Source organism: Rhinatrema bivittatum, chromosome 4 (assembly GCF_901001135.1).
Source record: "Rhinatrema bivittatum chromosome 4, aRhiBiv1.1, whole genome shotgun sequence".
Lineage (NCBI taxonomy): Eukaryota > Metazoa > Chordata > Amphibia > Gymnophiona > Rhinatrematidae > Rhinatrema > Rhinatrema bivittatum.
In genome coordinates this window covers 272,218,863-272,240,519 of record NC_042618.1, presented here as the reverse complement: position 1 = coordinate 272,240,519, position 21,657 = coordinate 272,218,863, and the positions used below count along the sequence as shown (strand labels likewise).

At 45.0% G+C, this 21,657-nt stretch overlaps 1 protein-coding gene across 1 annotated transcript in view; it reads left to right on the top strand.

Moving 5' to 3' along the window:
• PARVB (parvin beta) overlaps positions 1 to 21,657 on the top strand; it is a 465,356-nt gene that overhangs the window by 419,582 nt on the left and 24,117 nt on the right. The window contains 1 exon segment of the mRNA XM_029600119.1: positions 12,483 to 12,555. Within this exon segment, the coding sequence (XP_029455979.1) occupies positions 12,483 to 12,555 (73 nt within the window).

Sequence of the window (21,657 nt, the reverse complement as noted above, 5' to 3'; positions counted from 1 at the left end):
ATATATATTTTTTTTATTGAACTTTAATCAAATTACATTGAAAACAATGCTTTTCAGAAAAATACAGAAAATAACATACAAATAACATAAGAAATATACTTATTTATCCGTATATTATAAGAATGGTGGGAGAACCAAATATTAAAGCAGATTCAAGGAAAATCTTATCACAATATTAATTACAGCACAGTGCCATGTACCTTCATTTAATTTACCAAACCCCCTTAGAGTTAAATTAGGAGTGGGAATCTAAATACACCTGTAACTGTTCAGGCTCAACAAAAATATATCTATCATTTTGATATACTGTGATTCATCTACAGGGGAATCTTAAATAAAATTTAGCTCCTCTTAAAGTTATTTTGCTCTTCATCATCAGAAAATATTTCCTTTTTTCTTGCATTTTCTTTGTAATATCAGGAAACACTCTGATTTGGTGGCCATAGAATTGCTGGTTTTGATTGCGAAAGAATAAACGAAGTATAGTATCTCTGATATCTGCGTAAAAGACACCAAAATAGTTGCCCTAGACTCTTAGTCTCAAAGGATTTCTCCAATATGTCCGTCAAGTTATCAGAAGATATTTGTACTTGGTCCTGATTTCTCTTTTCTACCTCTTTAGAAGGCAGGTAAAATATTTTAGAAATTACCAGAATGGACATTTCCGAAAATCCTAAGATGTTAAATAGCTTTTAAGAAGATCCTTAGCCGACATCCACCTGGTTTTAGGAAAATTCAGAAACCTCAAATTGGATCTTCTAAACCAATTTTCAATATACTCCATTCTTCTCGATGTTAAGTTTTCAGATTTTATCAAATTGTATTGTACTTCTTTAACATTTTTTATCTCTGTCTCAATCTGTTTTACCATTGTTTCCACTGTCAAGATCTTATTTTCCATTCTCTAGGTTTTATTTATATTTTCCTTCACGATAGTAGTAAGTTAATTTATAGTTCTGCTCATAGTAGTTAATGCCTTCCAAATTTCTTCCAAAGTTATTTGTACAGGCATTTCCAAAGAAGGATTAACAATTACTTGTATTACAGATTCCTTACCTCCTACCTCCAAGGGACTACTCCCCCCTAGCTCCAAATGCCGTGCCTCCTCGCTCTTGCCCTTGGAGCCCTGATAAAGCGGGCTCTCCGAGGTAAACGGTGCACCACCGTCACTTCTCAGAGCTAAAGAGGTCCTTGGGGTCGCTTGTTCCAACGACTCTTCTGGTAGTTGGTCTCTCCCCGCTCCCTCTGGGGTCCCATATGGCGGGGTAGGAGTTGTTGGTGCACCGGGACTGAGGGATGTTTCCTCGGCCATAACGTCCAGCGGCTGCTCTCCACTGGGCTTGCTCGGGGCTCCTCCTTCTGGTCTCTAGTGCATGGTTCTCACGAAGGCTTCCTCGATCCGTGGTTGTCTTGAGGCAATATTGGTTATGTTTCTCTTTAATTTTTCCATTTACCCAGCAGCAACAAATCTCAAAATATCCATTTGCTTGTTTCTTGGGTCTGTTGCTGCTCTGCTTATTATTTTTCTTGTAGGTATTCTATTTTGTCCCAAAAATATTTTGTCTTATGGTTTTACATTTTCTTGTTTGCCTTTCATTACTGTTCTTGTTCGTATGCCAGATCAGTCCAGATAAGAGGGTTTTGCATCCCTATCAGCAGATGGAGGCACAGAACTAAAAGCTTTGAGGCACTGCTACATAACTGATAGTGCCATCTGCAGTCCCATAGTATTTCTTTGCTCCAACATATGGTAGAGGTGCAAATCTGCAGTTAAGAAAAAAGAAAGAAAGAAGGGACAAAAGAAAAATTAGGTGTTAGGTTCCTTCGTGGGCCATCCCTCAGATTGAGCTGGGCAAGTGGGGGGTTGGTAATCCCTGACCAGCTTTAGCCCACAGCAGATCCAGGAGTCTGATGGCCAGGGTTCCTGGTTCCCTCTTATCCCCTGAAGGTTCCTTCCGAGAGGTGTTGCCAGTAGCAGGGACGTATTCCTTTTTTTGCTTGAATATCTTCCTTTGCTGTGGCAGCTGTTTCTTAAAAAAAAGTGTTACATTTTTCTTTCAGCAGCAACTGCTTGGGCTATTCCTGGTTTGATCATCGGGGCAGGCCCATGCTGGGGAAGAGAGCAGCGTAGCTCCACTGTTCGCGGTTTCGGGCTGCTCGAGGAGCTGGAGGCTGCATTGGGCCATGTTCTCCATCTGTCCCGTGTGCTGTGATCCCCTCCTCTCCCCTTCTGTGCACCACGATTACGTGGCTTCTGTTCCTCTGCAGCAGGCCTGGCCACATGGAGACAAGATGGCACTGACAGTGATTTCTCAGTGTGGGAAAGCTTCAGGCTACTCGGGGAGCCGGAGGCTGCATTGGGCAGTGTTCTCCTCCTCTGCCGCGTGCCGCAATCATGCGACTTCTGTTCCTCTGCAGCAGGCCTGGCCGTGTGAAGACAAAATGGCGCTGACAGCAGTTTCCCAGCGCGGGAAAGTTTGTTGGGCTGGCCTGGCTCGGGGACAGTTGAATGCAGCGGCGCTGTGCTGTGATTCATTTCTGGAGGGGAGGTGCCCTCTGGGGTGAGCGAGGTTGGTAGGAGAGCCACAGGTTCCCAAGGCCCAGTCAGGATCAGTACTGGGAGCCTAAAAAGCCTGACAAGCAGGAGAAAGGCTACAGCTCAGATGTCGGACTCCCGGGAGCCCAGGGACTTCCCTCCCACATTGTTTCCGGTGATCCCGTCGGGGGGTGGGGGAGGAGTTGCAAGCTCTGGATCGGACAGGGGAGAGCATGACGTGGAGTTTTCCTCAGAATTTGTCTGGCTTATGCATAAGGCCTTTTTAACCAGGAAAAGCACTGGTATAAAAGGACATTTCTGTCAGCTGTCTCATCCTGCTGCAAAGATGCCAAAGGGCTCCTTGGCCAGGGGGTCAGGGAACCTCCTTTGCCAGCTGGGCCTGGACTATCCTGAGGGGCCTGGTGGCTCAGATGATTCGGATCTGGATGACCCGAAGGATGGTCTTCGGGTTGGTCCGGGGGTGGATCAGGATGACCTAGCAGATCTCACGGCGAATGTCGATCAGGATGGGGATAAGAACGTTGCTGATCCAGAAGATTTTCCCATAACAGAGGGAGATGACCCGTGGGTGGTTCATCTGTTCCATAAGGAGGAGTTGAGGCCCCATGTTCAGAAGGAACTGGATATTAAGGTGGTCTAGGAGGAGTCTGACAATGAAGGGGTAGATCCAGTGTTGGTTGGACTCTGGGGCCACTGAAAGCGTTTCCTCTTCCTAAAAAGATCAGGAAGCTGGTGAACCAGGATTGGGACTTCCTGGAGGCGAATCCCAAGGTGGCTAGAGCTGTAGCAAAGTTGTATTCCCTCAGGAAGGATATCCTGCAGCTGCTGGTATTGCTGAAGGTGCATGCTTTGGTCTCTGCGGGCATTAACAAGACGACCATTCTGGTTGTGGGTTTAGAAGCATTAAAGGACGCGCAGGACAATAAGCTAGAGATTCATCAGGAGAGAATGTTTGAAGTCTCAGTGCTGAGCTTTCGAACAGCGATCTGTGGAAGTCTGATGCAGAGGGCCTTTTTATCCTGGGTCCAGAAGTCTCAGGAGAAGTCTTCAGCAGATGCTGGTATTAATAGCTAGGCAACTCAGGTGGAAGCTGGGATTGCCTATGAGGCTGACGCACTTTATAACTTGAGCTGGACTTCGGCCAGGAATATGGTCACAGTGGTCTCGGTGTGATGTCGGCTGTGGTTGTGGAATTGGTCAGCTGATATGTGGTTCAAGTTTCAGCTCTGTAATCGTCCCTTTAAAGGAAGGAAAATTGTTGTTCAGGGAGGCCCTGAAACAATTGATGAAGGTTTTGGGGGAGTCTAAAAGGAATAAGATGCCAGAGAATAAGATGACAATCAGGAAGTCTTTTCTGCCTCGCTCTAGGTTTCAGGGGGTGCAGGGGTTTTCGTCCCAATAAGGGTTCTGCTCTGTCTTCAGGGCAGAGCTAGAGGTCCAGTTGAGGCGCCCTTAGACTTCCCTGAGAGCACTCTGACCAGGAAGCTGGCGGTGGTAAGGCTTCACAATTAAGCCAGGTTGGTCCACTCTTGAGATGGTGGTAGAAGTCCGTTTATCACAGTTTTACAAAGTGGACCAGGTTTACCTTGGACCAAAGGGTCCTAAAGGTAATAAGGGATGGCTATGCTTTCAAATTTTTTCGTCCCATCACAGAAGCTCATTGTAGAGTCCGAGGCAAGCAAGCAGTGATTCGGGACACGTTGTGTCACCTTCAGTTGCTGGCATGATAGTACTGGTGGTGGCCAAAGAGCGTGGTCGTGGGATGTACTCGATTGATTGTGTCATGCCAAAGAAAAGGAAGGAGCCTTTCGTCCCATCCTCGATCTTCAAGTTCCCCATTTTTCCGTATGGAAGTGTTGCAGACAGTGATAGCAGCTCGAGTGGAGTTTTTCAGGTATCACTGGACTTTGTGGAAGCCTATCTGCACATACCCATTCGCAAAGAACATCAAAGTTTCTTCATGTTATGGTTCTGGGGTAACTTCCAATTTCGGGCCCTCCCATTCAGTTTGGCAATTGCACCTCGCATTTTCACAAAGGTGATGGTGGTGGTGACAGCGGCTCTCCACAGGGAGATCCTAGTTCATACTTATCTGGACATCTGGCTTATCCGAGGGAAATCGGAGGAGGTATGCTGGCAGACTGTGTGCACGATGATGGATATGTTGCGGTCCTTGAGCTGGGTGGTGAATTTTGCAAAGTAAACCAAGCCCTACCCAGATGCTGGAATACTTGGGGGTGAAGTTTGCTACTCAGCTCGGCAGAGTGTTTCTCACCTCGGAGAGAATTTGGAAGTTATAATCCCAGGTGGTGAAGATTTTGCAGATGCCAGGGCCCAGGGATTATCTTCAGGTCCTTGATTCAATGGCATCTATGTTGAATTTGGTGCCATAGGTCTTTTCCTACATGTGGCCCTCTACAGGGCTGTCACGTTGGAATCAGTTGTCTGAGGAGTTTCATTGGCCTTTATCGCTGCAGGGTACTTCCAAGTCAAGTCTCTCGTGGTGGCTATGTCAGCCCAGTTTGGAGAAAGGGATGGGCCTGGAGGTTCTGGACTGAATTATAGGGATCATGGATGCCAATCTCAAGGGTTGGGGGGCGATCTGTCAATAATGGATGGCACAAGGTCTGTGGTCACCAGAGGTAGCATCCTGATCTATCAGTTGCTTGGAGACGAGAGCAGTGTGCAGGGTGTTGGTAGAATGCTTTCCCCAAGTCTGAGGTCAAATGATGAGAGTGTTTTTGGACAATGTGACAATGGTGGCTTATATCAATCGGTAAGGGGAAACGAAGAGTCACGCGGTTGCCCAAGGAGCCCAGGATCTTTTTGCCTGGGCAGAGTGACATTTGCAGGGATAGCCACTTCATATGTTGCGGTAGTGGACAATGTGCAAGCGGACTCTCAGCAGGCAACAGTTGGACCTGGGAGAATGGGAGCTGTCGAAGGAGGCCTTCTGCCTTCTCCAGTCTCGTTGGGATAGTCCCCGTCTGGATCTGACAGCATCAAGGAGCAATGCCAAGGCAGCAGGTTTCTTCAGCCACAGACGATAGGTCACAGCCGAGTACGTAGATGCTCGGGTTCTTCCATGGCCGACAAAGATCCTGCTATATGTGTCCCCTCCTTGACCATTAACAGGCAAGTGTTTAGGTGCATTGAGAGACATCTGGGCCAGGTGGTACTGGGGTGCCGGAGAGGCTGTGTCATCCGTGGTTTGCAGATCTGGTTCAGCACGAAATTGACAGGTCCCTGAAATTGGGTCATTTGCAGGGACTGTTAAGGCAAGATCCTATTTTCTCAGATTGGGCGGATCACTTTTGTCTTGTGACTTGACTTTTGAGAGCAAGCGCTTGCGACAAAAAGTATACTCTGAGCCCTTGATTTTCAAGGGCTTAGTTTATAATTCCTTGTGGGTTCAGGTGGCAGCCTTGGGGTGTCTCAGAGGTATACTCCGGGGAAAGGTTCGCGGACCTCACATCTGGATGTTGAGAAGTTTTTGAAGGTGGTTGAACATCTGCAGCTGCCGGTGCATAGATTGGGTCTGGCATGGAATTTAAACTTGGTCTTGTGGGTGCTTTGTTCGCCTCCATTTTGAGCCATTGAGTAAGATGTTGTTAAAGTGATTTGTTCATTCACAAGGATCTTGGAGCTGCAGGCTTTTTCATATAGGAAACCATTTCTGAATATTTCGGACGAGGGGGTGCCTTTGCACATGGTACCCTTGTTCCTATATAAGGTGGTATCTTCATGTCACCTGAATCAGACTGTGGAGCACCTGCTATCCAGAATTGGTTTGCTGAATCGCTGGAGGCAAAGGTCACAAACAGTTTTTGGCAGTCAGATCATTTGTTTGTATTGTTTGGAGGTGCCAGAAATGGATGCAAGGCCTCCAAGGGCACGATAGTGCGTTGGCTGAAGGCCGCTATAGTTTCGGCCTACCTTTGTAAGGAAAAAAGAATTCCAGAGGGGTTGCATGAGCCCTCTACTAGATCGCAGGCAGCGTCGTGGGCAGAGTGTCAGTTAGTGCTGCCACAGGAGATTTGTAGAGCGGTGACGAGGTCTCTTCAGACTTTATCTTGCCATTACCATTTTAGATGTTCAAGCTCCAGGGGAGCTAACCTTTGGCAAAGGTGTGTTGAGAAGGGGGTCTTTCACAGGCCTGCCCAGTATAGGTGTGCTTTGGTATATCCCACTTGTCTGGCCTGATCTGGGGTATGAACAAGAAAGGAAAATTGGTTCTTACTTGCTAATTTTCATTCCTGAAGTACCACAAATCAGAACAGAGACTCAGCCCCTTAATGTTCTCAAGATCGTTACGGCAAGTCCGTGTTCTGGCATGCTTACTGGGAAGAACTGTCAGAATGTATATATACAGAACCTAAAGAAGTTTACCAGGTTGTGATTAGCCCCTTGGGTTGTTCTGTGGTTTTTCTTTTTGGGGGATCCACCCTTTGGGTTTGGTGTTTACCCTCATTTAGGGGGTTGTTGAGTTGTTACTCTATAGTTGGGTACAGTTCAATACTGAGGTACTGCAGATGGCACTCTTGGTTATGTAGCAATTCCTCAAAGCTTTTAGTTCTCTGCCTCCATCTGCTGGTAGGGATGCAAAACCCACTTGTCTGGACTGATTTGTGGTACTTCAGGAAAGAAAATTGGCAGGTAAGAACCAATTTTTCTTTACTTGCCCTACCTTTTACCTCTCCTCCCTGAGGAAAAATTTGTCAAGTTTATACAGTATTTATGCATCAGTTGTGCCAATGTATTGGCAACACAAATTTCTAAGGTTAATGATTGACACAAAAGCACCCAAGTTTGTTTAGATCTATAGGAGTGGGTGAAACTAAGGAAGATCTTTTATAACCTTGAAACACTAATTACTGCTCAAAAAATGAAATAGAATGTAGAGATGATAAGTGCTTGTGCTGATAAGCAGGTTGTTAATGCAGACAAAATACATACTTTGAAATGTCTGTATACAAATCCTAGTGTAAGTTTCCTGGACCCTAATTGTTGTGGGGAGGTTGGATCAAGTTTCCTGGACCATAATTGTTGTGGGGAGGGTTGGATCAACCTACAGAGGAGGCCTTGTAGGCCCTCACCGACAGCTGGCAGAGCTACTCATGGAAGAGCTGTTGGAGGAACTTTCCCTGTTCCAACCACTTTCCCCTTGGGTTGAGCCCTTGGATTCTGGGGCTGTCAGGTCTTAGGCGAGAGTCTCTACAGAAGTGGTGTAAGCGCAGGTCCAGGGCTAGACTAGGGTCAGAGACAGGCAGCAAGCTGTAATGATCAATGTCCTGGCAAGGGTCAAGGGCAGGCAGTGAACAAGAGAGGTCAAAGTCCAGGCTAGAATCAGATCCAGAAGTCAGTCTAAGGGCAGGCAAGGAAGCATGACTTGACAAGATGAGGCAGGCTGGACAAGGGAGATGAGGCAGGCAAGGCTGGAATACTGGAGCAGCAACACACACACTACACTAAACAGCATAGACAATCCATTGCTGAGGTGATATTAGGATGCACAGCTGGGCCTTAAGCACCCAGTCGTGTGATGTCATTGGGAGGTGCCCACTGCTGTCCCCTCAAGAGGCAGTGTGGCGCATGCACTTGCACCTAGGGACAGCGCACAGAGAAGGGAGGATGAGGCACTGGCGCCATTTTGCCACAATGAGCTTTCTGGGTATTTCCCCAAAGGCAAAGAGGTGAGTGCTGCCTATTGCGGGTGGCTCCTGTGACTGTCTACCATAACAGAAGTCTAAAAAATAAGATGGGAGTGTTAGAATGCAGAGTACTGAATAAAGAAGTATCTCAGAGACCTGGCAGAAGGAGGATAACTATTATATCACAATAGGTTGGATCAAATTGGGAGGGGTGGCACTATATGTTAAAGAGGGCATAGAGTCGAACAGGATAAAAGTTCCTCAGGAAACAAAATGCACTGTAGAATCTTTATGGAAAGAAATTCCATGTGAGAAGAGGTATAGAATAACAGTGGGGGTGAACTACCATCCATGTGGCCAGAATGAAGACTGATGAAATGCTAACAGAAATTAGGGAAGCTAACAAAAATGGAGGGGTGATTTTAATTACCCCAGTAGTGACTGGATAAATGTCATATCAGGACATGCTAAGGAGGTAAAGTTTCTAGACAGAATAAATGACTGCTTCATGGAGCAACTGATATAAGAAACGACAAGGAGAGGAACTATTTTTGGCCTAATCTGTAGTGAAACACATGACTTGGTGAAAGAGGTAATGGGTGTTATGATTACCTTTGCCAAGTGGCCCTAACATGATCAAATTTGATGAGATGACTGGAAGGAATGACGCTAAGGAAATATACTGCAATAGCATTTAATTTTCAAAATGGAGGTTATGATAAAATAAGAACATAAGAAATTGCCATGCTGGGTCAGACCAAGGGTCCATCAAGCCCAGCATCCTGTTTCCAACAGAGGCCAAACCAGGCCACAAGAACCTGGCAAGTACCCAAATACTAAGAAGATCCCATGCTACTGATGCAATTAATAGCAGTGGCTATTCCCTAAGTAAACTTGATTAATAGCCATTAATGGACTTCTCAGAACTTATCCAAACCTTTTTTTAACCCAGCTACACTAAATGCACTAAACACATCCTCTGGCAACAAATTCCAGAGCTTTATTCTGCGTTGAGTGAAAAAGAATTTTCTCCAATTAGTCTTAAATGTGTTACTTGCTAACTTCATGGAATGCCCCCTAGTCCTATTATTTGAAAGTGTAAATAACCGATTCACATCTACTTGTTCAAGACCTCTCATGATCTTAAAGACCTCTATCATATCTCCCCCCTCAGCCGTCTCTTCTCCAAGCTGAACAGCCCTAATCTCTTCAGCCTTTCCTCATAGGGGAGCTGTTCCATACCCTTTATCATTTTGGTTGCCCTTCTCTGTACCTTCTCCATCGCAACTATATCTTTTTTGAGATGCTGTGACCAGAATTGTACACAGTATTCAAGGTGCGGTCTCACCATGGAGTGATATAGAGGCATTATGACATGTTCCGTTTTATTAACCATTCCCTTTCTAATAATTCCTAACATTCTGTTTGCTTTTTTGATTGCTGCAGCACACTGAGCCGACGATTTTAAAGTATTATCCACTATGATGCCTAGATCTTTGGAACCTAACATCGTGTAACTACAGCAAGGGTTATTTTTCCCTATTTGCAACACCTTGCACTTGTCCACATTAAATTTCATCTGCCATTTGGATGCCCAATCTTCTAGTCTTGCAAGGTCCTCCTGTAATGTATCACAATCCACTTGTGATTTAACTACTCTGAATAATTTAGTATCATCCGCAAATGAGATAAATAGGAAGAAAGAGAGGCAGCTGCAAAGGTTGAGAGTTAGTTTACATCAGGTATGGATGTTGTTTAAAAATACCATCTTGGAAGCCCAGGTCAGCCAAACAACTGCTGCATGATTAAAAGGTGAGGTGTGAGAGGCTGTTCTTTTGGATAGAACATCTGTCAAAAAATGGAAAAGGGATCCGAATGAAGAAAATTGGAACTAGCATAAGCACTGACAAGTTAGATGCAAAGCATTGATAAGGAAGGCAAAGTCAGCATTTGAAAAGAAGCTTGCTGTAGAAGCAAAATCTTATAAGAAAAACTTTTTCAGGTACATTTTAAGCAAAAAGCCTACGAGAGAGACAGTTTGACATTTAGATGATCGAGGAAAGGGGTGTTAAGGAAGGACAAGGTCATAGTGGAGAGATTGAATGAATTGGTTGCTTCAGTCTTTACTGAGGAAGATGTAAGGCAGATACCATGCCAGTAGGGATGTTTAGAGGTGATGATTCAGAGCAAATGAAACAAATCTAAGTGAACCTGGGAGAAGTACTAGTGGAATTTGACAAATTAAAGAATAGCAAATCACCTGGAGCATACAGTATACATTCCAGAGTGTTGAAAGAACTGAAAAATGAAATTGCAGACCTCCTGTTGTTAGTCTGCAAACAATCATTAAAATCAGCTATGGTACCTGAAGATTGGAGGGTGACCAATGTAACACCAGTTTTAAAAAAGGGTTCCAGGGTAATCTGGGAAACTACAGACTGGTGAACCTGACATCAGTGTTGGGGAAAAATGGTTGAAAGTATTCTAATGAACAAAATTACTGAACATATAGATAGACATAGTTTAATGGGAAAAGTCAACATGGATTTAGCCAAGGGAAGTCTTGCCTTACCAATCTGCTACATTATTTTATTTTTGAAGGTGCGAATAACTGTGGATAAAGGTGAGCTAGTTGATATAGAGTACCTGGATTTCCAAAAAGTATGTGATGAAGTTCCTCATGAGAGACTCTTGAGGAAATAAGTCATGGGGTAGGAGTGATTGTTCTATTGTGGATTGATAACTGGTTAAAAGGTAGAAAACAGAGAGTAGGGCTAAATGGTCAGTTTTCTCAATGGAGAAAGGTGAATAGTGGAGTGCCCCAGGGATTTGTACTAGGGCCACTGCTTTTTTACATACTCATAAATGACCTAAATATGGGAATGACGAGTGAGGTGATCAGATTTGCCGATGATACAAAATTATTCAAAGTTGTTAAATCACAAGAGGATTGTGAGAAATACCAAGAGGACCTTGCAAGATTGGGAGACTGGGCATGCAAATGGCAGATGACATTTAATGATGAAAAGTGCAAAGTGTTGCATGTAGGGAAGAGCAACCCAAATTATAGCTACACGATGCAAGGTTGTACTTTTGGAGTCATCACCCAGGGAAAGGATCTAAACGTCTTTGTGGATAATATGTTGTAATTCTCTGCTCAATGTGTGGCAGCAGTCAAGAAAGCAAATAGAATACTAGGAGTTATTAGGAAAGGAATGGAGAATAATAAGAAAATATCATAATGGCTCTGGATCACTCCATGGTGCAACCACACCTTGAGTATTGTGTGCAGTTCTGGTCATCCCTTCTAAAAAAAAAAATAGAGTTAAAAAAGATACAGAAAAGCCTGACCAAAATGATAAAGGGGATGAAACAATTCCGCTATGAGGAAAGGCTAAAGAGGTTAGGGCTCTTCAGTTTGGAGAAGAGACAGCTGAGAAGAGAGATTATAGAGATCTATAAAATGTGGAGTGGAACGGATAAATACAAATCAGTTGTTTGCTCTTTCAAAAAATACGACTAGGGGACATTCAATGAAATTACTAGGTGATACATTTAAGACAAATAGGAGAAGAAAAGTCCATAATCCATTATTAAAGTGGGGAAATCCACTTCTTATCCCTGGGATAAGTAGAATGGAATCTGTCTTTTTGGGATCCTGCCAGGTACTTGTGACCTGATTGGCCACTTTTAGAAACAGAATACTGGGCTTGATGGACCTTTGGTTTGACCCAGTATGGCAAATCTTATGTTCTTATGTTCCAGTTGTTTACTGATTTTTTTTATTTTATTTTTTTTTGTAATATTCCTTGTAGTGCAGTTGCTTTAGAGAGCATTGGGGGAAATAACATTTTTAATTTTGTAAAAGTACAAAAAGAGAGAACATTGCCACAAGGCTGTCTACCATTGTGTGTTTGAGATGAGTGCTTAAGATATCTCAAAGTTAGCTGAATTAACTTATCCGGCTTACTTTGCATGGATATTCAATACTGTATGCAGCTAGTTTTTGGACTGTTCTATGTATGACCAGATTCAGTTGATTAAGTTAGCTGGCTAATTCTGAATATCGTAGTTGGCTGGATACGTTATTCGGCTGACTTAACTCCTCCCCGGAACGCCCCTATGTAATCTCTGGCTATAAATTTTAGCCAGATAATATGTTTTATATGAAGGAAATATTGAAGAGCCAGCATTTAGCCAGATAACTTGTGAATTATATGGTTAAATGCCTCTGAATATCGACCTCTAATTGTTTTTTCTTAATTTGTTTTCAGGTTCATAATGTTTCTTTCGCTTTTGAGCTGATGCAGGATGGAGGATTAAAGAAGCCAAAAGCTCGTCCTGAAGGTGAGAGAACACATTCATATGAATGTGTGCCCTACATATGTGCAGAGTAGCTTATTAATGCACTGAATTGTAATAATGGCTTAAAAAAGGGTTCCTTCTATTTTATGTCTAATGAAAACAAGCCATTTAGAGTTCCTTTCAATCAAATTTGGGACATAGAAGAATTTCTAGCAGAAAGATATTGATTGACTTCAATGAAATAGAAATGTTCAAATCTTATATCAAAAAGCTTGACTAAAAGCCCTGTGTATTTTGGGAGAGAAAACACATGAGCTCCCTTCATGTGCATTTTTGGGCTAACCTCTACTTGACGTCTTGTATTTCGTTTTTAGTTTATTAAAATATAGATGAGCCTTATTGGCCCTTTCCAAAGATGCAGTCACACAGTATCTGGAACTGGGCAGAGGAAGTGCTCTGATCATGCTACGAACAGGATAACAACTCAGATTATGGGCAAGCTGCTAAAAACTAAATGAGCATTTCTACATGAACTAGTCACTTCACTAGCTCTTTTAGAAATGCTCAAAAACATTATACATCCCAATTGCATAGAAATAAAACGAGAAGCCAGGGTAAGTAAATGATGGGGCATGCAGTCCCTCTCCCTGATAAGGTTCACTGGTGCTCCCCAGACATAGTGCCTTGTGTGGTCGCCTACCTAGTCCCTCTCTTCTGACAGCCCTGGATATATATGTAGTGTATTGATGTAAATATATAGTACAGAAGGTCATCTGCTTTCTGCTTATAGTAATTATGTAATACTTAATCACAACCATGGCTTTGTCACAGGCTGAGGGGGCAAGGTATGGGGAAAGAACCTCCACAAGCCAAGGCACAGACCATAAGTTCCCTTAGATTCCTTAGGGCAGCGCTTCTCAACCAGTGTGTCGCCAAGCACCGGGTGGTGTGTCGCGTGCTCCCGGTCTCTCCCGCTGCTCTTTCTTCCCTGCTGCCGTTACCGCCGGGCTATCAGCACGTTCAAGCCCAGTGGGAACAGCAGCAGTGCTAAAAGAAGCTGTGGCACCCGCGGCTGGCCTTTTCTTCTTCCCGCGCCTGCCCCCCCCCCCCCCCCCCATGACCCGGAACAGGAAGTGATACGCGGTGCGCGGGAAGGAGAAAGAGCCATGCCGCGTGATAAAGTAGCAGCGGCGGCTGCAGCATCGGCCCCCGAGCAATTGAAGCAGCTGGTAATCGAGAAAGGAGACAGCAGCATGAGCCTCCCGCGGCCGATGGGATTCTTCTTTCTTGGCTTGCGGGGGCTGGAGGAGGAGGCTGCTGCAGCTACCATTTGTGCTTGGGGAGGGAAGGGAGGGCGGGAGAGGAAGTGAGTGAGAGAAAGAGAGGGAAGCAGCCAGCCAGTATGTAAGTGAGAGAATGTATTTGATTGAGAGCATGGGTGTGATTGAGAGAAACTGGTCAGAGAGCTGATGTTTGTGTATATGTGAGAGACAATGAAAGTGACTGCTCAAGGAGATGACTGATGTGTATGTGAGAGTGTGAGACAGTCAAGGATGTGACTGGTGTGTGCGTGTGTGTGTGTGTGAAAGAGAGAAAAAAGCATGGAAGTGAGAAATCTGGGTATGTGAGAAAGCATGGGAGTAAGAAGCCTGATGTTGTGGGGGGGTGTGTGAAAGAAAGCATGGGAGTGAGAAGCCTGATTATGTGAGAGAGAGCATGGGAGTGGGAAGCCTGTGTGTGTGTGCATGCATGAGAGAGAGAGACTGGTTGGTAAGGTGACTGTGTGTGTGAGAGAAAGAGACTGGTGTGTTTGAATGTGAGAGAAAACATGTGATTCAGGGAATGAGAAGCCTGTGCAGTGGAGAGTGAGCATGGAAATGAGAGACTGGTGTGTGTGTGTGTAACAGAGAGAAAGTGATTATGGGAATGAGAAGCCTGTGCATGTGAAGAGAGTGAGCATGGGAATGAGAAACCTGGGTGTGTGTGAGACACAGCATGGGAGGGAGAAGCCTGTATATGTAAGACAGAACATGGAAGTGGGAAGCCTGTGTGTGTATGCATGAGAGAGATCAGATGACTGGTGTGTGTTTGTGTGTATATGTGTGTGTGTGAGAGAGAGAGAGAGAGAGAAAGAAAGTGATTATGGCAATGAGAAGCATGTGCATGTGAAGAGTGTGCATGGGAGTGAGAAACCTGTGTGTGTGTGAGAAGCCTGTCTATCTGAAAGAGAACATGGGAGTGGGAAGCCTGTGTGTGTGTGTATGCATGAGAGAGGTCAGGTGACTGGTTTATATGTGTGTGTGTGAGAGAGAGAGAGAGAGAAAAAGTATTATGGGAATGAGAAGCATGTGAAGAGTGAGCATGGGAGTGAGAAACCTGGGTGTGTGTGAGACACAGCATGGGAGTGAGAAGCCTGTATATCTGAAAGAGAACATGGGAGTGGGAAGCCTGTGTGTGTGTGTATGCATGAGAGAGATCAGGTGACTGGTGTGCGTTTGTGTGTGTGTGTGAGAGAAAGAAAGTGATTATGGGAATGAGAAGCCTGTGCATGTGGAGAGAACAAGCATGGGAGTGAGAGACTGGTGAGTGTGTGTGAGACAGAGAAAGTGATTATGAGAGTGAGAAGCCCGTATATGTAAGTAGAACACGGGAGTAGGAAGCCTGTGTGTGTGTATGGTATGAGAGAAACTGTTCAGGAAGGTGACTGGTGTGTGTGTGTCAAAGACTGTTTGGGAGATGATTGGTGTGTGAGAGACAGAAACTGGTCATGGGGGCATGACTGGTATGGTGTGTGTGTGTGTGAGAGACATGGGCAGTAAGGAAGAGGACCATGAGTATAGAGCTTAGCCTCTACTGCTGCTTCTGCTGTGTGCTATGGCCTGCATGGAAAAGGAGTAGGAGAGCTGCTGGAGGGGGTAAGTAAAGCTGGCTGTTTAAGTTTATTTTTCTTGATTGACTGCCATTTTAATTATTTAATATTATGTGATGTGTCTGCTTTTTTTGAAATATTGTATTGGTGTTTGGAGAATTTTTAATAGTTTTTATGAGTTTTTAATTGTTGGATGTTATTCTGTTCATAGCTGTTTTGAAACATTTATTCTGCTTATTAATATAGTTTTACAAATATTTCTGTGTGTATTGGTTTTTAGGGCCTGATTTAATATTTGTAGTGTTGCCTTTTCATAGATAGGGTTGCTCCTGTTTGAGTGTATTCCATAATACAGGTATAACTGTGTGCGGATTAGTTTATGTGCATTACTGCAGATCCTGGGAGTATGTTAGGTCGGTTCTGTGTCTGTTACCGAGATGAGATATTTTACTAGCATGTAAGCGTTTATCAGTCTTATTTGTTGTGTTTTCTCAAGAGGACATGCATTGGTGGTAAACTGCTGTCTTTTTATAAGTAGGGCTATTGAGCCTGGAAGTAGAAGGAGTTTGAGTTGCTGTTACTGAGATGACATTAGAACCAGAATATCTTTTTTGTAGGGTGAGTTGTATGGGGAATGTCATAATTCTGCTTTACATCCATTATTGTGGGTCAGGGGGGTTCCCGTGGATGCAAACTGTACTTTTACATCTAGCCCCGTGACGATCATGGGTCAGTGTGTCACGCATGTGAGAACCATCTGTCAGGTGTGTCCCGACAGAAAAAAGTTTGAGAACCACTGCCTTAGGGTATTGTAATGGTCTAGCTGATAAATGCAGACCTTAGCCTCATATTGTTACGGAGAGCGCTGGGAGGAGCGGTCCCCCTTAGAGGGAGTGTGCCCTTCGGCCCCTGGCATGATCCCAGGTGAAACAGGACCGCGCCAAGGGTAGGTGTAGCGTGGGTGGCGAGAAACAGCCCGACCCCCAGCCGGACCTACATGCCTCTGGAACCAACTGTGGAGTGTAGGTAATGAACAGTCCTGGTTGAGAACCACTGTCTTTTTCACTCAACGCACAATAAAGCTCTGGAATTTGTTGCCAGAGGATGTGATTAGTGCAGTTAGTGTAACCAATTTTACTTAGGGAATAGCCACTGCTATTGATTGCATCAGTAGCATGGGATCTTCTTAGTGTTTGGGTAATTGCCAGGTTCATGTGGCTTGGTTTTGGCCTCTGTTGGAAACAGGATGCTGGGCTTGATGGACCCTTGGTATGACCCAGCATGGCAATTTCTTATGTTCTGGTTGTTCCCAGCCCTTTAGGACCTGCTGCTGGGATGACAAAAAGCAGCAGGCCGGACTCGGGTGTGGGCAGACGAAGGTTCAGAAACAGAAGATGAAGACTCGGGAACCATAGACTGTAGACGTAGACTCCGGAACATGGAAGGTTCAGACATTAGCACAGTGCCTCAGGGCGCCCTACACAGCCAGTACCACTGGTCTGGTCACGGACCACCCTGTCCTACACCTGCAGGAGCGGGACTAGCGCAGGAAAGGGAAAAACACTGCACAAGCAGTCCAGAGCAAGGTACTGCACACCGGCTGTCTGAAGCAGTGTTGGAACATCAGGGTAAGGAACAAACATCAGGAACATACAAGACACTGGACATCAAGCTAAAACAAACAACGAAGGCCTGACGGAGCGCTGGAAGAGGAGACAACCAGAGACGTGTAACTCCAATGCAAGGCAAAGCATGAGTGCTGGAGCAAGCTTTTATACCCCAGGAGCAGGCAACTCCCTGGGAGGAGTCCAGATGGGCCGCCCTTCGCTGGCTCTATAAAAATGAAGAGAAGCCGCGGGCCCACCCCTAGGGAGAAGGGCGCGACCCAAACCAGAATGTCCAGGCTGCAGTGGAGCAGACCTTGAGTAGGCTCCGAACAACACCGAAGGCCTCCCAGGCCCTGGAGCAGGATCCGGACAATTGCTCAGGCGAGGCCCTGGCTTCGGAGCGGCCTCCAGAGAAAAGTGAGGTGCCTCCTGTGGTGCAGCTACAGGAGGAATTGTAACACATATTAGGAATATTCAGACAAGAACATAGGATACAGACCATTCCTTTTCCTCAGGTACTGGAGACAGGCCACACCCCTTTCTGATTTCATTCTTATTTATTTATTTATTTATTTATTTGGAGTTTCTTATATACCGATAGCCGTTTGCACATCGTATCGGTTTACATACAACTAATAACTTGTGGGCATGGCCCTTACAACGAACAGTAGAAAGATGTGGAAAACAAATATACAAGAGATATATGTATAATTAATAGATATATGCAACAAATACAAGGGATATATATGAATATAAGAACAGGGAGTATAAAATGGGTTTCTTAGACAACTATATTAATAATTATATCTTAAAGAGAACAATTATGATACAGGGGTTATGATACTAGCAAAACAAGAACATTAAAATATACAACGTTGCTATGAGAAAGTGTAAAAACAGCGGTGGGGAGCTGAGTAAATCAGGGATTCAATAGGGTGGGTCGGGGAGCATAACGGAGGTATAAAAGGGTGTGGGAGAAAAAAGGAGGGTGAGGGAAAATACAGAGGGAAGGCATAAAAGGAGTAGGAGAGAGGGGTGGGTCATGAGCTACAAGGAGTAGGAGAGAGGGGTGAGTATTGAGCTACAAGGAGGTGGCCATAGGGGTTAAGGGAGTAGCAGAAATCGCTAAAGGGGGGTGAGAGTCAGATGCAAGAGTTATCCTATCGATATCCTGTTGTAGGGTCTTCTTCATTGGGAGGGGGGGAGCATGTGGGTAGGCCTGTATGAACAACCAGGTTTTTAGGGTTTTTTTAAATTTAGGAGTTGAGGTCTCAGTTCGTATATCAGGGGGTAGGGAGTTCCATAGGGTAGGGCCAGCAAGGGAGAATGCTCTGTTCATGGTAGAGGTAAGTTTGAATGTTTTGATTGTCAGAGTGCGGGAGGGTTCCTTGGAGGGCGGGTCGGGTGGGTCTGATGGAGGTGCGTGGATGTAGAGGAGGGGTGATCCAGTTGAGGTTTTCATTATTCAGACTTTTATGTATGAGGGAGAGGGCTTTGTACAATATACGTGATTGTATAGGGAGCCAGTGAAGTTCAATAAGTGTTGGTGTGATGTGTGAAAGGAGGAGTGGTCACAGGACCTTGCCAGTAGTCTGTCTCCTGCAGCTGCTGACATGTGTGGATGAATTCGTGGAGAGCTCCTAGAGTCAGGGTGCTGCCCTAGATCTGGTAAAGCCAGATTGGCTCCTGGGGCAACAGCCTATTGGGGTTGCTTCCCCCAGGGTAGCTGCCTCCCAAGTGGGCCCCTCCTCCCTGCCGTTTGCAGATGCCTAGACATACTTCCCTGTTCTCAAGGCACTGTGGATCATCCAAGGTGGGACCTCACTCCCTAGGGAATAAGGGACTCCTTGAGGACTTTGCCTTAAAGAATTGTAAGGTTCTTAAGAGATCTTAAGATCTCTCTTCTCCCTCCCTCTCTTTATTTATTTAGCATGTTTTATATTCTGCATTCTCCATTATATGAACCACGCAGAGTATAAATCAACATTCACAATAAAATATAACAAAACACACATCTCTCTCTCCCTTCTTTACTCACTCCCTTAAGGGCTCTGGAGCTGTGTGCTGACTGCCCTGGGAGCTGATAATGCTCAAAAAGAAAAAAAAAAGCAGAAGGAGCAAAGTAAGAGAGGAAATCAGGGTAGCACTGTGACCATGGCAGGTAGTGCTGTTGCAAACTGCTTCCCGCAGCATTTTTTTCCTTCAGAGGTGAAAAGTAAATGTAGCCTCAAAGAGGGAGGACACTGTGGACCCTGGGCTACTGTACAGTAGGGGGAAGTGTCAGGCCCCATGGGACTGTTGCAGCATGCTATCTAAAAAAAGGAAAAACTATGGGACAACACAAGTGTGAGAGCAGCAAGGATATTGCAAGGGCACAAGTGCTGTTGTTGCAGGGCAAAGCAGATACCTTGTATGACTTGCTCCGTTTGCCTGGCCTGTGTTGTCTGCCCAAACCTGACCTCATTGGGAGAACCAGCAGGACCTCCACTTGTGCAAAGGAGGGGACATGGGAAGGGGCTTGACTGTTGGCACAGGTAGCTTCCCTAGCCTTGGGGGAGGAGAAGAGTTTCCCCCTGGGTAGACAGACCTGGAAACCTCCCTAGCAGACAGGGATGCCAGAGAGGGCCCAAATAGCAAGAGACTGGGCCAGAGCGGGGCCTGGAACTAGATACTGGCAGGAGTCCAGTAGGAACCCACCCTATGAGATTCTCCCTGGATTTTGTCCTTGTAACGCACCAGGCTTTTTCCCATGGATAAGCAGGCTGAATTAGCCATGTTGTCTATCTGGGGATGTTCTCTAGTCCTCTAGGTGGCAGAGCTCCTCAAAGCACACAGAGCTTTGCTCTGTGTGTCCTACCCCTGTGTTTCTCAGCTTGCTTCAGTCTAGTTTTCTCCGCGGTGCAGGTTGCACGTGGAGCTCCTCACTAGTGTTGCCAGTGTTACTCTACAAGTCCTTTTCTTTGGTTTGCTGTGGATACAGCAGGGCAGCAATGCCTAGACTGCCTGGCTTTAAGTTCTGCCAATGCGGCAAGATTATGTCGGTAACAGACAGCCATGTGCTCTGTTACCAGACCACAAGCCATTCAGCTGCAAGGTCTGCGGCCACATGTCCCCGAGAACAAGGAAACAGCGGCTGGCGAAGATAGAGAAGCTGAGGGAGGCAGCCTCTGGCTCATACGCTCCAGAACCAGCTCAAGGATCCACATAGTCCTCCCTGAGGCCCAGTTGGGAACCCTCGAAGGTGAGGGGGAAGAGGGCTGCCTCGGTAGGCTCCTCAGGTGACCCAGGGGCCCCGCTAAAGTGCACCCAGGCCGCATTGACACACGGAGCGTCAGAGAATCCGCGGGAAGTAAGACCCAGGCAAAGCTCAGGCGACGCAAGCTGAATAGCCCTAACTCCTTTAGCCTTTCCTCATAGGGTAGCTGTTCCATCCCCTTTATCATTTTGGTCGCACTTCTCTACCTTCCCCAGTGCAACCTTGCCTATTTTAGTTGCGTTATCTATTCTGTTTTATTTATTTGTATGCATAATGTCTTATTTTAAGGAATTTTGTTTTATGACCGTTTAGTTTATTTTATTATTTTTTATTATATTTATCTGTCTGTTACTCTTTCTTATGAATGTTATCTTATACATCGCCTAGGCCTTTTAGTGTTACGCGATTCATAAATTGTTTTACTGAATGCAAATGCAACTATATCTTTTTTGAGATGTGGTGACCTGAACTGTACACACTACTCAAGGTGCGGCCTCACCATGGAATATACAGAGGCATTATGGCATTTTCCATTTTATTCGCTATTCCCTTCCTAATAATTCCTAACATTCTGTTTGCTTTTTTGACTGCTGCATCACACTGGGCTGATGATTTCAATGTATTATCCACTATGATGCCTAGATCTTTTTCCTGGGTGGTAACTCCTAATATGGAACCTAACAACGTGTAACTACCGCATGGGTTATTTTTCTCTATATGCAACACCTTGCACTTGTCCACATTAAATTTCATCTGCCATTTGGATAGGTCTTGCAAGGACCTCCTGCAATTTATCACAATCCGCTTGTGATTTAACTAATCTGAATAATTTTTTATCATCTGCAAATTTTATAACCTCACTCGTTGTATTCCTTTCCAGATCATTTATAAATATATTGAAAAGCATCAATCCAAGTACAGATCCCTGAAGCACTCCACTGTTTACCCTTTTCCACAGAGAAAATTGACCATTTAATCCTATTCTCTGTTTCCTGTCTTTTAACCAGTTTGTAATCCACGAAAGGACATCGCCTTTTATCCCATTTAGTTTTCTTAGAAGCTTCTCATGAGGGACTTTGTCAAATGCCTTCTGAAAATCCAAATACACTACATCTACCAGTTTGCGCTTATCTTCAGGTGTGCCAAAGAAGGATCCCAGATTGGTCCTCCTCTGCAAGATGTCATGTTTCTTTACCCTCCTGGATGCAATTCATTGACCTTGAATGCAGCACCTCTAAAGGTAACTTCAAAGAGAGGTGCACTTTAGCGGGATTGTACCCCTTGGATCAAAGATGAGGGAACATGTGCAATTCTCGAAGGTGGCTACCTTGGTAAGTGGTGTTACCAAGCAAACCACCATCCTGGTGGAAGGAGGGGCAGTTCTAAATGATCAGGATAGGCAGATTGATTCT